Genomic DNA, 15949 nt, shown 5'->3' on the forward strand with positions numbered 1-15949 from the left:
GAACACAGAAGCCCCTGCGGGCCGATGGGGCACAGGAGACGCTGCAGGAGGGGGGCCGGGGGGCACAGAAATCCCTGCAGGTCAGGGTGGGGGGGAGACACAAAAGTCCCTCCGGACCTAGGGGAAACAGGAGGCACTTGAAGGACGGGGGGCGGGGGGCCACAGAAGTCCCTGCGGGCCAGGGGGGCACAAAAGCCCCTGCAGGACGGGGGAGGAGGGGGCACCGGCGACACTGCGAGACAGACACAGAGAAATCCCTGCGGGCCGGCGGGGCACAGAAGCTCCTGCGGGCCGGGGGTCACCGGAGACACCGCGGGCCGGGAGTTGGCACAGAAGCCCCTGCGGGTGGAAGCGCAGCCGGCGCGGCGTGGGGGGAGCATCTCCGGCAGAGGCGACTGCGGGAGGGGGGTGTCTCACCTTGAACGCCACCGGGAGGGTCTTGTTGCAGCGCCAGTGCGAGGGCAGGACGGAGCAGAGGAAGTTGGGGCTGTCGGTGCGGACCAGCTCGGCGGGGTGGTCAGCGATGATCTCCACCATGGTGCGGTTATCGTGGGGGCGCAGCCGGGGCACGGCGGCCGCCGCGTCCTGCTGCTGCTGCTGCTGCTGCTGCTGCTGGGCGACCACCACCGGGCTGACCTCGCTCATCTTGCCGGGCTGCAGGCTGCTGGAGGGGGGGCTGAACCTCCGGCTGGTGCTGGGATCTACGGGAATACGCATCACAACAGCCACAAGTTAGCGAATTGGGGGGCGGGGGGGGGGGAGCGGTAGGGGGATCTCTCGTCGAGGAGGCGTGTAGTGGGGGGTGGGGGTTGTAAAAAAAATAATATATATATATATAGCGAAAAAAAGGGGTGAGTGAAAAAGTGAAGGGGTGAGGATAAGGGTCAAAAAAGCAAAACAGGCAAAAAATAGAAAAAAATAAAGGAGCGGGTTAAAAGTACGAAGAAAAAAAAATCTCAGTCTGGTTTTGGTTTGTTTTGTTTTTTTTTTTCTTAAAGAAAGACGGACAGGGCGGGGGGTGATGCCGGTCTGGGGGCGCCTGCAGCCCGGAGCAGCAAGGAGGCAGAGTCTGGCGGTTGGTCCGGGGCTGCCCCTCTCAGCACAGCCCGGCTGGAAACTGCATGGTCCCGGCTTCTGCCCAGCTGCAAAGCGCTGCTGCTTCTCCTCCTCCTTCCTTCCTTCCTTCTCGCACAGTCTCTCTGCTCTTTTCCCTCCTTCTAGCCACCGCTTCTTCCCTCAAGTGCTTGAGTTTCTTTCCTTTTTTCTTCCCCTCCCTCCCTGTCCTCTTTTCCTTTTCGGATTTTCCAAATATTGTCTTGGGAAAAGTAGAACTCGCTGCTGGTTCAGCTTCCTGGGCTGCTGCTGCTGGTGGCCGCCAGAATCGGAGCGTAACTCAGCCCCGGAGAGGAGAGGAGAGGGGGGGTTCAGGGGAACGTCCCGGTTTCCTCCGAGGAAATCTTCCTCCTCCGGACACACACGCACACACACACGCAAAAAAAAAAAAAAAAAAAAAAAAAAAAAAAAGGAGCAAACAAAAAGCCTCGCTGGGACAGAAGCGAGGAGCCGCTGAGTTCTCCCGCTTATTGCCTTTGGCTTCAGGAAGCGGGAGCTCGGGAAGGGGCTTGGGAAAAGTGGCTCCCCCCTCCAAAAAAAAAAGGTGCTCCCGAAGCGATTTCGGCGTGGAAAGAAAGTGATTGGGGTTGTTGGGGTGAAGAGGAAAGTCTCAGGGCTGATAATTAAAAGAGAGACTTTTTAGCCAGTTCCTTTGGCAGGATCAGGACTTAAGAAAAGTTAAACTTTCGGATTCCCAGGGAAAAAAAAGCGGGGACCATAGCTGGAAAAAATCAAACAACACAACAATAAAACACCCCTCCTTAGGCTGATTTCTAAAATATGACCAAGTAAATTCTGGGAAAAGGCAGCCTCGGTGCAGCCCGGTCCTTCACATGAAGTCGCTGCTGGATCCAAGTCCGTTGAGTTGAACAGGCGAAGAAAAATCTTGCTTTTTTTTTTTTTTTTTTGCCCTTGATGAACAACGGCAGCAAAAAAAATCATTAAAATGTCGCTTGGTTTGAGTTATTTTTCTTTCTGAAAAATCGGGTTAAAAATAATAATAATGAAAAAAAAAACAACCAAAAGCAACAAACTTCTTTTGGGTCCCAAGAAGTTGAGGTCGGGGAAGATGAAGGAGCCGGAAAAAAAAAACCAAACCCACGCCACAGTTTTTTTGTCCTGAATGTGGTTTTTGGAGGCTGGGATTTCTAATGATTAGGTTTTTGTGGTTTATATATACAGGACTCTCTGGCTAAGGCGATCATTATGCTGATGAGAGTCAGCAGCACGTGGTGCTTCAGTCCTCAGACTTCTGCAGCCTTCAAAATAAATAAACCAATGTGCATCCCCCCCAGGAGGAGAAACTCTCACCCACGGGGAGGGGAACGGGGAAAGGGGGGAGCAGGAGACGGTCTCGGATCTCCACTTCTCTCCGGGTTTTTTCCATTAACACTTTTGGGCTTGTTTGTTTAAAAAAAAAAAAAAGGCATGAAAAATCTTGTTTGCAAAAAAAATAATAGTAATAATAATCTGGTGCCAAAGGGTTTTTTGCTAAGTCTCCGGTAGTCTAAAGCCTAAACCATTTCCTTGAATGAATGAAAGCTATAAAACCCCCTTCAGACTATTAAGGTAAAGGGAGTCTGGTTTGTTTTCTCCCTTAAAAAAAAAAAAAAAAAGGGCAGATCTTATTAAAAACCATTTACATACCCAATGGTATGAAAGTGTCACCGCCTCCCCGCGCAGATAACAGCCTATCACAACCCGCCCTCTAATTTCTAAGGCTTTACTCCGACTTGCTACTTCCACCTTCTTGTAAAAAGTCGGCGCTGCGTGTGTGCTCCTTGCTCGCCGCCTGTGTGTGACTCGGGGCGGTGTGTGTGTGCCTGGCCGTGCTGAGGGGTGCGCAGGATGCGGCCCTTCCACGGAGTCCTTCCAAGCCCCAAGCCCGGCACCGCCGGTTTGTCCCGTCGGATCCTCCGCCAAACGCCCGGCGAAGCCACCCTGCGCTCGGGGGTGTCGGTGTGCGGGTGGGTGGTGGGAGCACCTCCGGGGCTGTTTCCACACCCGCGGAGCCTCCGCGCCCTCCTCCCGCCGTGCGGTAGCGCTGCCCCCCGCGCCCTCCTACACCCCCTACCCCCAATTTCTGACCCCCCCCGGGCAAACCCCGGCTGTGCCGGGGGGGAGGTGCGAGCAGAGGCGGCAGCGGCTCCTGCTCCGCTCGGCTCCGGAGCAGCAGAACAACCCGCAAGCTCCGCCGATCGGTCACAGGGGAGAGCTCTCGCTCCGCGCACCGCGGCTGCGGTTGCGGCCCCGCTCCGCGCCAGCCCAGCCCCGGCTCCGCGAACATCCCTCCATCCCTGCGCCCCGCGGCTTTCCCACGCCTCCCCCGGGGAGCGGCACCCCCCGACCCACTGCCCCGCAGGGATCTGTGCCCTCTGCTTCTTTATTTCCTTTCTTTCCCCCACTTTTTTTTTTTTTTTTTCTTTCCCCGGTCCAAGGTTGGAGGGGCTCTGGAAGTTTTCCACCCCGTTGTGAAAATCCGACCCTTGCGGATAACGCTGCAAAGCCCTCCTGAGCTCGCCCCGCTTCCCCCGACAGCCACAGGGATCCGCTTTTCCCCAGAAGTGGCCACATGCGTCTCCAAAGCACAATTACTCATCACCTATACGGACTGGTAGATATGCAGAAGCTCTGGTTTGCTACGGTTGCGATACAGAAAATACATTTTTTCATAATTATTTTGGTAAAATGTTTATGTCCATAGATTCTTCTGGCTTTCTCCACCCCCTCCTTAGCTGGCTCTAATACACTCCGTAAGAGCCGTTCCAAAAGCACTAGAAAGAAGGCGAGAGATTGTTTTATAACCAAATGCTATATAAGCCCGACAATCATGATTTATTTCATTTCAAACTAGAAGATACATTTCCACTTTTAATTAGTCACACCAAAAATGTTACAGTTGCCTGTCTTCCTACTAAAATAAAATAAAAAGTTAATTAGGATAAACTAAACTAAGTCGTTGGAAGCTACCAGTTTAAGGTCACTTAAAATAGTCCAGGGTTATTTATGATGTCGAAATAAAATTTTCCACTGAACGCCCTAACAAAGTTTCAGGTATCTGGCACAGCTGATTTTCAGTCTCTGTGCAAAAATATCTTTCTGCTGAACATTTACACATTTAACAGGAACTTACTACAGCCTGGAACAGATCACAGCTCAGAGCTCTAGGATTTTATTTAAATGGTTATGGACAAATTAATAAAAGTACCAATAATGTTTATGGACTTATATAAAAGCTGGATGGCATTTTTCAGAAGAAGTCATTCATGTTATGATATATATAATCTGGAACATTGGCTTGGATTTGGCTGAAATGGAGAGCAACCCTGCTGCTCGACTTTCCTCGGGTTTTATTTCAGAACTTCTCGGAATTTTAGCACCAGTTGCAAAATGGGTCATATTTTAAGATCTCAGAGAATTGTAGGAGGTTGGTGAAAAAAATGTGCTTGCGCTGCAAGTTACGTCTTCACAAACACCTTCAGATCCACTTTACAAAATCGGATTTTCATTAGTACGGTGCCCTTGCTGCAATTTAAATTTTCTTTTAGCTTTTTCACTTTTAACTGTGTTATGAATACAGCCATAATTAGATTGCTTTTGGACAAAAAGATAATGTTTTAAAGAGCACTGAGTTTGTTTACCATCACATTTATAAAGCATGGGCCCAGCACACACCAGTTGTAAGCACTGCATGCTCAGATGAAAAATAATTATCAGATATGAAACATTCTAACCTGGATGACGTTCCCTAAATAAATAGTTTCGATGCCAGCTTGGTGGGCTGGAATGTGCTGGAAATATGAGGAATACCGAATTTATTTCGAGCCTTTCTATGTATGCAAATAGCCTTTGTGAAACGGGAATAAATGAATGGGTTCACTGGGTTTGTTATTGTATTGGATATTTTTAGCCAGAGCGACTACAGCAATGTCAGCAATTATTACTATAGTGAAGGAATTGCCAATATTCTCCTTTCCAACATCTACCTTCCCAAAGTTTTTTATTCACTCGTGAAGAGTGCATCGAGCCAAAATATGTGAACTTAAGTAAACTTAATGCTAGAGCAGGTTTTGCCCAAGTTTCCATTCATTTCAGTAGGGGCGAGATAAGCTCCAGTGTCTCTTGGCAGTGTTTTACTTTCACTTTGGTTGGAAGTTGACTGTTTGCCCAGCTATTCTTTGCTTTTTCTTAAGTATGACAAATAGTAATTCTAGATTAGCACGTTACTCGGTCTGCTAAGTAGGCGTGTGGTAATGAGCTCTGTAACTACAGCATTCTTACTCAGACTATGGACTACTACGGTTTGTTTAACTACTGTGTCCCTGCCCCGTTGATTTACAGCCCAGATAAAAGAAGTTTGTGTCCTGAAATCAGTCAAAAGCATTTAATATTTCAGCACCATGCACAGGTTTTTAGTGTTTATAGTGCCTAATACAAACAGAAGCATAAAGGTTTGAAAGACAGGCTAGAAAATGATTACATTAAAAAAACTCCCAATCTTGAGAGTACTACTTTCTCCCCGAGTATTTTCAGTAGGAAGTAAGGACTGAGAGCTGTGACTCTTGTGTTCTGTCTCAGGATTTGATCTGAATGCTCTGGGATCTCAGACGAGACTTCTAGCAAGTTTTCCTTCAGTATAAAATAAGGTATTAACTATGACCATATACCTTTTGAGATGGAAAAATATGTGTTGAATTCTTAGAAGTCCAAAGATGAGCAGGGCTCAGCATTCAGTAATACCAGGAAAAAAAATGCTTGAACTCTGAAAGCTGGTAGGAAACCTGCCATGTCACTGCTGAAAAGCTGTCGGCTTTTCCACGGCACACAGGGAAACACACTCTACACAAGCAAAAAAGTAAATACTTACTGCTTCTGAATTTTTCCTAAATGATGTATTTTCTGCTTTTCTAATAAGCAGGGACTTCCAGCCTAGGTGTGGGTCCTACTGTGGAGTTCTCCCATTTCCCTCCCTGTCTGCAGCCTCTTATGCCCCATTGGAATCGCGTGTATTTCAGTGAGGTTTAAAGCAGCAAACGACCACGTCATCATCGGGATGGGAAGAAACCTCGGCCCACTTGTCATCTTGTAACAGTGTTCGAAAGAGAAAGTATGGCCTGTGTTTTCTGGCAGGAAAAACCTGGATGTGTAGTAGGATTAGAAAAATGTATGGCCTGTCTCTCAAATAAATTATATATTATATTCTTTTTTTTTTTTTTTTTGCTTGCAGCAGGCAAACTAAAAATTAATTGCAGAAAGTAGTTAGGGTCATCATAGTTAGGGACAAACTTTTCTTTTTTTCATGGTAAGACCAACTTTGTCCCTTTCCATTAATCCTCCTCTCAGCTTCTGTGTAAATAAAGAGGAAAAATGTAGGTTTTTTCCCTTGGATGAAATCACATATAAGCAGTATGTTGTTTTAGAAATACAAAGGCTAAAAAATGAGAACTTAAATTATTTTTTTCCTTATTTCAGCATATATAAAAGCAGCATGAGCCAGAAACTTTGTGGCTATTTTTCCTGTTGACAGTGAAAACTGGTTCCCTTGACTTACTGGGGGGAAAGTGGGTGGTATAACTGTTTGTAATTAAAAAGGTTTTATATATTTGGAACCTTGCAGAGTCCCTAAATTTTGCATGCTGTTTTTTAAGAGTCTAATGAAGTGCGCTCTGGCCAGATAAAAGCTCCATAAAGCTCACACAGAAGACACTACAAGATGTAAGTCAATTTTGAGTGGGAGAGGTGTTTTTAATGCTTCCAACCACAAGCACAGCACCAGATCCTTGCATTTACTCCCTCTGTCTTGCAATGGTGAGGATTCCCATTCTAAATCTATTCTCAATAACATGGATTGCAGAAAAAAATTCTTTGTTACTAACACGAGACTGGAAACAGTAGAAAAACACCAAATAGTGACAGGCTTGTTCTAAAAAAGATGAAAACACATAACTTTGGAAGAAGTGGTACAGGTTTCACAGGAGTGAAATAGAAGAAGGAAGCATATGGTAATGGTAAATATAGAATAAGCATAATGGACACAGCAAACCAACTCTTTGAGAACCATAAAAATTATTTTTGTCCTTTCTTTCCTGAAAATTCACTCAGGACAGACCAGAGCATCAAGAATATAATCATATTTATGGTATGACATACTGTAATCCTGAAAATGCTGAGTATCCTGCTTACATTTGAGCAGAAATATGTGTGTGTCCCACATCAGGTGTGGCCTTAAGACCGTGGGTTTGGAGACAGAACAGGATTAATCCCTTAGTGGACTGTTGTGGAATTGGCAGCCAAGTCACAGGAGACAACAACATCAGTCTAAAAACAAGGCATAAGGGCAGATGACAAAACATTAGACATCACAGGAATGATTCTCTCTAGTAATAAAAGACAAAGATCTGGCAGAAAAAATATTATAGGTGAAGCTGCCAGCAGTATCTGCAGTTAAGCTTGTCTGCCACTTTCCAGTATAAGACCTTGTTTTCACTCATGTAATGTTGCCAATTTCTAGCTGTTCAGGATGAGCTTTTCAATCCTGAGTCTGCTTCAAGCTGAATTTTTTGGAAACTTGCAGCAGAAATATTTCTGCTGCTTCTAAGATCGGCATTAAGAGAAAACACATTGTTTCACAACAGTTTAAAATTTCATCCCAATACCTATTTCAGAGCTGGGATGGCAAGTTTTACTGCGTAAGAGAAGAATAAAGAGGAAAAAAGCAGATAAGTTCCTTTTGTTACCCTTGACCAAAAGGATCCACCCGGGCTTGGCCGCGTTAGAAGCTGCTGAAAATTGTTGAGGTTTTGCTTGCGCGTGCTCAGTCCAGACGGAGGAGTTGGCAGCTAAATTTTGCAAAGCCTCCATAGCAGCACTGGGCTTGCTAGACTGGGTTGGATCTGTAGTCAGTCTAGTCCGACCAACATTCTCCCTGACAGTAGGCTGCACTGTTTTAGAGGAAAGGATAAGAAACTCTTGAGTCAGCAGATAGAGATGGGATCTATTCCTCCTTTAAGGTCTCATCCTAGTTAATAGTGGTTTATAAAAAATATGATCAGAATGACTGTCAGCAGTTCAGTTTTAAATTGTGTCTTTTAGAAGTCTATAATTCAACCATAAAAATTCCTTACAGGCTGAAATCTGGCTTGTACTCTCAGTTCAGAAGTCAAAATTCTCTGCAGATTTTTTTAAATAGTCTGTTTTGAAGTCAGAGAAAAAAGTAGTCACGAACAAATTCTGGACATTTCTTTCACAGCACACTTCATCATTCAGTTATGAAAAGTATGATAAGTTTTAAACAATTTGTTTCAAAGGCTGGTCAAGCCTTAGAAGGAATGTGAATAATTAAAATCTTCACCATTAACACTAGACATTCAAATGTGAATGAGGTTCTTTGACCTGGGGATATTAGGAGTATTATGATATTAGGAGCTTATGTGATGCAATACCAAAACTTATTATTCTAGTTTACCTTATAAATGTTTAGATAGTTTATTAAATGCACATATTGAAAAGCAAGGGGGAATCCTTCTGTCTTTTCATGGTAAAACTCATTGTGAAGGCAGTCACTCAGATGGATGTAGTATCACGCAGCAGTTTTCCTAATTTAAACATAAGAATCACAGAATCACAGATAATGCTGAGTTGGAAGGTATCCACAAGGATCATTGATTCCAGCTCTTAGCCCTGCACAGGACCATCTCCAAGAGTCACATCATGTGCCTGAGAACAGCATAACTTTGAAGTATCCAGGGGGAACAAGTAAGAGGTCCTCAGAGGGGGCAAAGCAGATATAAAACCTTTCTTGGAAGAGCACAGCAGCTCTCATTACTAGCAAGCTTCTCTTTGTAGAGGAGAAGATAGAGAAGCTCTTCCCATCCCTGGAATGCTTTCAAAGATACTGTGCTTGGCACCCCGAGGTTAGTGCGATTTCTGAGCAGATAAAAGCCCCGTTACATGAAAAGGCAGATCCCACCCTCTTTCTTTCTTTTTTTTTTTTCCTCCTTGGTGAGAAAGAAAGAAGAGCCTTATTCTGTCTGCAGTTCCACTGATTTCAATGGGAGACTTCATGGAATAAGGTGTTGCTTCACCTAAGAGAAGCAGAGGAAGCCTTTAGCTAACTTGCTGCTTCAGGTTACTTGCCTTATCCTTCCATATTTTCATGTCTAAATGTCCATCTTGGTGCAGAACATGTCAAGCCTTTCAGCTCATTATTTCCACTACATTTTAAAGAGCTGGAATAATTTGTGTTTTTAGGCACAAGAAAACTGTCTTCCACTGTTTTTGACAATTGAAGAACATGGACTGAGGGAAGCAGAGGAAAGCTCTATTTACTAAACACCACATGTAGATTACCACTGATAGTTTTTCTAAGGAAATTTATGACCTGTGTGGAGTAAATAAACTCCCTTTTTGGTAAAGAATCTGCAGCCAATCATTCATTCTTGCTTAGAGACATTACTGTTCGTGTTGCTTTTATGTGGAAGGCTACAGTAAGGGGTGATGTTATTTCTAAATAGTTGGCAACTAAAAAAGAAAAAAAAAGCTATTTCTGACATTACTTATCATGAGATTCTTGCTAGATTATGGCACATTCACTCTGGTTCAGGAAAGAAAGAAAAGATAATGATAGGACAATTATAATTCTTGTAACTAATATGTTATCTTCATGCATGCACTTGCATGCCCAGCTCCATTTACTGGCAAGTTATGGCATTTTACACATCTGAAATAAACAGAGAGCTCTCAGTGTGTCCAGAATGTTTAGTAAGTCTGAAAGCTGTTTGCTCTCTATCTCAGAGTAAATGAGACAGACACTTTGCTTCTCCTGGCTGCCCACCCTGTACTCCCATAATTATGCTCTTTCCCTGCTGCCCTTCCTCTCCCTGATTTCTGCTCTGGGTCCAATAGAGACACAACTTTTTTTAGGCAATTTTAGGCAATCATGACAACTAAGTGAGAAGAAGTGAGAAGAAGCTATATAATGTTTTCAGAAATACAAGTGTTTCTCATGTGCAAGTAACTCAGCTGTTTTTAGCTGTACCCCTCTTGATTTGCACTGGTGTGAAAGGGGAACTGGGCTGTTATTAAGTCTGACTAATTTAATAGATGCACACAATATGTTTACTTATTTTCTTCTATCATATGTGAAATTATCAATACAAACTTTAGGAAATACCATTCCACAACAAAAATATTCTGAATTTAAAACGAGCAAGTGCCCTCCTGAGTGATGATCCCATGTCCTTAACTCACCCCACTGCACTTCAGCATGTGGGCCCTGTAATGTCACTGGGACTTTGCCTCCTCTAGAAAAATGATCTGTTTCTGATGAGGGGTGTCGAAAATAGTTTTCCACCCTCAGATCCACTCAAGTACTAGTAGAAATAGCTGCCTCACTGGTGTGGACAAGGTCAGGTAAGTTCATTGCTTACTGTAGCAAATCATGCCTGTTGAGGGCTCATGGGACAACCTGCCTGCATGGGATTTGCCTTGGAGTGCAGAGAAGAATTTGTTACAATAGGTGTTGAACTCACTGACTTTGTCTGCACTGGAAGAGAAGTTGTTTTCAACACTACTCCAAGATGTGTGGAGAGTGGGTGGGCATTTTGACAGCAGTTGTCAAAAACACGTTGTTTCTCTGGGGTAGGTACACCTACTAAAATATCAATGCTCCTAAAGGACCAGTTCAGTAAACCTGCAACAGGGCAAAGTCTGCAATGACAGCATGGCCTGGGACTTTCTGTGCTGGTGTACACGTGCAGGATGACAGATGATGAGCAGGATTTTTAATCATCTACATAAATTGTCAAAGATTATGCTGCCTAATTCCAAGGCAAGTGATCAATACTCTCACCACGTGAAGTTGCTGACATAATAAATAATGCCAAATCTTGTAGCCCCTTCACACACTGTGTGCTCTTTTGAGCTCATGTGAAAAGGCATAAGAACTATTTTGCCAAACCAGACTGGATCAGGCATCTCTACTTCTCAGATGTTCATTAATAACTGACCAGATCTGCGGAACCAACATAAAAGAAGTGGATTGTATCAGAGGTTTTCTTTTTCTATGGCATTTATTTTTGCAATTACAAAAAGAATAAGCTGGCATATGAGGAAGGAAACTGAAGCAGAAGTTATTTTTCAAACAGATAAAAGAAGATGCTATTTTGTACAGAATAACTTTTAGTTGACCTTTGCAACGAATGCCATAAAATACTATTTTGGCCACAAATGGAACAACATTTTTAGGAGGATTAATGTTTAATCTGTCTGTCTGTCTGTCTGTCTATCTGTGCATGATTTTAAAGAGACTGGAGGAAGTTAGCAGCTCACTCTCACATATAATTGCATCTGTACTTTAAAACTGTGCAAGATCTTTCTCTGCTGTGCTGAATGCCATTAGCATTAGCAGATTACCACAGAAAAAGAACCTAAGGTAGACAGTGAACTTCATAAGGAGTCTTCCAAAAACCTTCCATCCCTCAAAAACTTTAATCCTCAACAAGATCTCGACTCTCACAAAACCCACTATAATATATGAACTGTTCAGTATGCTCACAGAGTTGATAACAGAGTATTTTTTTGAAAATGATAAACCCCAGAGCTATATTAGATGGGAGAAAGTAATTTTTGAGGAATTTTGAAACCCTGGAGAAAATTCAGAGGGATCAATCACTGTGCTTATACTCAGGGAATATTTTTTTTTTGAATTATCTCTTTTTTTTGGCATTGGTACAGGTTTCTGCCAGACCACATGTCCTATGGCATTCCCACAATATTGCACGAGTACCATGACCATGCAGTCATACTTTGTCTTTCCTGGCCCTGGATGTTAGGTGAATGTGAACTTTAAAAAATAAAATGGACACTCAAAAATGTAGATAATTTACTTTTAAACAGAAAGATAAAGGAAATAGCAAGAATAGAGAAAGAAACTCTCCAGATTCAAGAGCTCTGTATTGGTACTCTGCAGCAGTTCCCAGTAAAAATGCTTTAGCTGATCCCAGCTGTAATATTGGAAAGGGTGACTGGGTATGTCCTTTGGCTGATCTGAATACACTGCCTATAGTTTAAAATCAACATCCTGAGTTTTTCATAATTTAAAAAACGTATCTAATTCATTAGTGTAAGCATATTTTAAAATGGCTCTGTATTTTCCATCATGATACTATGCTGAAACTGGTAGAATGGAAATTGGAGAGAAGTAGCAAAGAAATAAAAAAAAGTATCCTGCTCTGTTTCCCAGCTACAGCAATGATCAAAGCTGCCAGAGAAGCACCTTATACAAAAGGAAGACTGTCTGGAGAAGAGGTAAGAACATTCTCAGGAACTCTGCTGAAGGCAGTGCTTCTTATCCAAAAGAAAGATGGAAATATGTAATTGTACCCTTCCTTTAAAACTAGTTCTTGCTGCTTTCCTGTGTGTTACAGATCACACGTTATTTTACATTGGAAGCTTACTGCTAAAATCTAAAATGTAAGGGCCAAGTCCTGCTCTTAGATACACATGCACTCCAATGAGCTCAAAGAGAGCTGTGTTCATATGTTTAGCAATGGAATTTGGCCCTAAATATTTAAACATTTATTCAGGGGGGAAAAAAAAAGCTTCTCTGATACACTTGTATCTCATATCTAATGTAGACAGATTACCGCCACTGGGCACCCATGCTGAGGCATAAAAAGTGTTGGGGAACCATAAACTCAGCATTCTACCTGCTCTGCATGGTCAAATAACATGAACATGTTTCAGAACATTAAGGAAATTAAACCTTTAGCAACCTGTGGCTGATGTTATTTATTCTGCAGTCCAGTAGTAATTTGATGCAAATTGCTGGCACTATTCCTACAAGTCAAGAAATTACTGTTTTGAATGGACTGATTCTGGAAACTTTTATTATATGAATATGCAATCCAGAAAGAACTAATATCCTCTGTTTATATTTTTCCTGTAGACAAAAGTTCAGTCTTCTGCCTAATTCTCACTTATCTTCCCAAGGCTTATGACTGGAGTCCATAATAATCTAACCACGCCATTTGGAAATGGTTAACCTGAGGATCCCACCTGTTCTCTGTGGCAAATGGCCCAGATGTGTTTTTGCTAAGGATACAAAGGATTCAGAAACTTGCACTAACCATGGTGACTGGGCTTCCAGTGAAACCTACTCCTGATACTATATTTGCCAGAATACCTCCTGTTACCAGAGTATCCTCTGTGCTTCTGGTTCAGTCGGGGTTAACTTTGGTTGTGCATTTTGTGCAGCATAGTGGTTTCAGTGAAATGCTGACAGTCAGGACAGTGAGAGTGATGGGCAGGTGTGATTACATGGGTCATGAATCTCTCTTGATGTTGTGCTTCAGTGAGCTCCTTGAGATCCATCAGCTAAAGCTGCTACCTGCTCCCCAGCTGGAGGAGTCTCTAGCTACAGAGTTGGCTCTTTCCCTTGCTTTGGAGAATTGGAGCTTTCCCTCTTCTTTACTGCTCTCATTTTTAGGTGACAAGGATATCTGGCATACTGTCAGAGTGCTCTTTCAAAGCTGCATGGTTTTTTTGGGCACAGTCAGTTTCGTAAGAAAGACTCTGCACCGTTTTTAGAGCCTTTTGGCTCTAAACCATAGAGGTTCAGAGCTCTCTAACCATAGAGGTCACCCTTGAATATCTCTGGCTATAGAGGTGCAATGCAGGATGTTGCCAAAATGCTGTGATCCTTGTGGGAAGAATGTAGGAAAAAGAGCGTGTACAGACTTGTTAAGTTAATTAATAATCATGGCCAGTTGGGCCTTCTACCCAGATCTTGCATCAGTGCTAACAAGGTGAGTTAGGAGTGATCCATGACCAAGAAATTCTTCGCTGGTACAAATCATGATTTTGGTTTGCTCTGGTGGTTATCTTGGTTGAGATCAAACCTCAAGCGTTACTTCAGATAATATATACAATTATTAGCATAAGCCTCCTTGATTGTGTGTGGAAACTCCCAACCTCATTTGTGGAAGCCATGGTTTTGAAAAGGGTACAACAAAGAAACACGATTTAAGTCACAGCCTCAGTTAGGGCAGCTGATTGGAGAGGCTGGAGGAGTCGGTGGCTGGGAAAAGGACCCCTCTAAAGCAGTTTTTCTTCAGCTGCATTGATTCAGATCAGTCAGGAACAAAACTCTGCTTTTATCTTGCTTTATATTTAATTCATATGCTGCTTACTTAAGGGCGTGCCTACGGTGTTGGCTTCTGAGAGGAGTGTTAATACATGTGCAAAATGGCTACTACAGATTGAAAGTCTTGGTCACACAACTGGATTACACAACATAAGGTTCTATCCTCAAGATCGTGGTGCTACCTAATTCTGTCTCTCCAGGTCTTTAATTTCCAGGCACTGGAATTGCCTTAAATCCATTTTGGCATGGAATGCATCATTATTTTCATATTGTGCTAGTCTACTCTCCTGCTTTCATCCATACAAGCCAGGAGTGAATAAGAGTTGGCAACTTCATACTCGACTATTATATTGCAGAGTACACTTTAATCAGCACCCTAATAAATAGCATGCTCAATTAATTGGGACATTTGCCAGGAAACCAATTCCCTTCCCTGCACTTCAGTCGCTGTAAATGATGGATAAATAGCATTCTTGCTGTTGTCTGTGAGCATATTTGTTGTAATTAACAGGTATGATTTGGTGTTTGCTGGCATGTGTTACCTCAGTAGCTCTGCTCACTTTGGAGTAGGTTCCCTGTTCCCGTGCAGTTACTAAAAATAAATAAAGTAGAGATTTCCTTTTCACTATTTGCTTAAATCAAGGTAGTGCTTTTGTATCAAAACCAAAAAAAAGATAATCTATATATTATATTCCTATATGGTTTTGACAATTACGGGTGGTAATTTAATTAGCAAGTTTCTGTTTAAATTAGTATGGTAAAGAGGACTTTGCTATACTATGGAATAATTTATAATAAAGGGAGGGATCTCTGCTGCAGCTTTCTAACACTATGTTTTTTGACCAGAGGCTGCATGGTGGTTTGCTTTAAAGTGGTATTTCCTTGAGGGAGATCCACAGAAGTATAATCTATTTTCATAAACTGGTATATGTTGTGATTTACTGTAGGCATGTGACACTTTCTCCTATTCAGACATGCTTTGCCAAAAAATTAAATAAAATTGAACACAGCAAACCCTTCTAATCCCTGCATTCCTCACAGATTGCTTTAATGGAGACTGAAGAAATTATTGGAAGTAAATGAATACAAAAAAGGAAATAGTACTGGGGAAATCTCAACAAGGGATCTTAAAAACCGGGGTGGCTGTGGATCAGCAAAGGGTAGAAACATTCGTGTAATTAAAGGAGAACATAATTTGTGAGTTATCTGAAAAAAATTGTCTGGGTTGGCATTTACTTTGACTTGTTGGCTGGAGGAGAAGAAGCCGCCCTGTACCACTGCATACGGTTCCTTATTAGTTGTGGCTTCTGCAGAGGCTCCGTCTCCTCTCTGGAACAAGGAGGATTTCTTTCATTACATAATCCGGATTATGGGTTTTTTTTAATAGATTGAATTTTTTTTTCTCCTGTGTGTGCAAATTCTCCTTGCCCCAATGCTTCTATACTGAGGTTATTATGCCGAAGGAATGCGAGTGTCTAGAGTAACAATGGTTCATTTTCGTTTAATGACTTTGTCGACAGGATGGAGACATTTTTGTGGTGTGATGAATTCACTCGGTCTCCCGTTGTGTTTTCTCCACATGCTTTGGAAACTCTCTCTCTCTCTCTGAGAATTGTGGCCATCCTCTCCAGCAAGAGCTTCATTACTTTATATTCATTGTATTTAAATGACACCCCAGTGGTACTGACCTCC

The 15949-nt window shown here is 42.7% G+C and overlaps 1 protein-coding gene across 1 annotated transcript in view; it reads right to left on the reverse strand.

Moving 5' to 3' along the window:
* The window catches only part of RUNX2 (RUNX family transcription factor 2), a 155387-nt gene that overhangs the window by 90288 nt on the left and 49150 nt on the right, over nucleotides 1-15949 (reverse strand). Inside the window, exon 3 of the mRNA XM_032683156.1 lies at nucleotides 418-701. Coding sequence (XP_032539047.1) covers nucleotides 418-701 — 284 coding nt within the window. The remainder of the gene's footprint in view (nucleotides 1-417; nucleotides 702-15949) is intronic.

The sequence above is a fragment of the Chiroxiphia lanceolata genome, chromosome 3 (genome assembly GCF_009829145.1).
Source record: "Chiroxiphia lanceolata isolate bChiLan1 chromosome 3, bChiLan1.pri, whole genome shotgun sequence".
In the NCBI taxonomy this organism is placed as follows: Eukaryota; Metazoa; Chordata; class Aves; order Passeriformes; family Pipridae; genus Chiroxiphia; species Chiroxiphia lanceolata.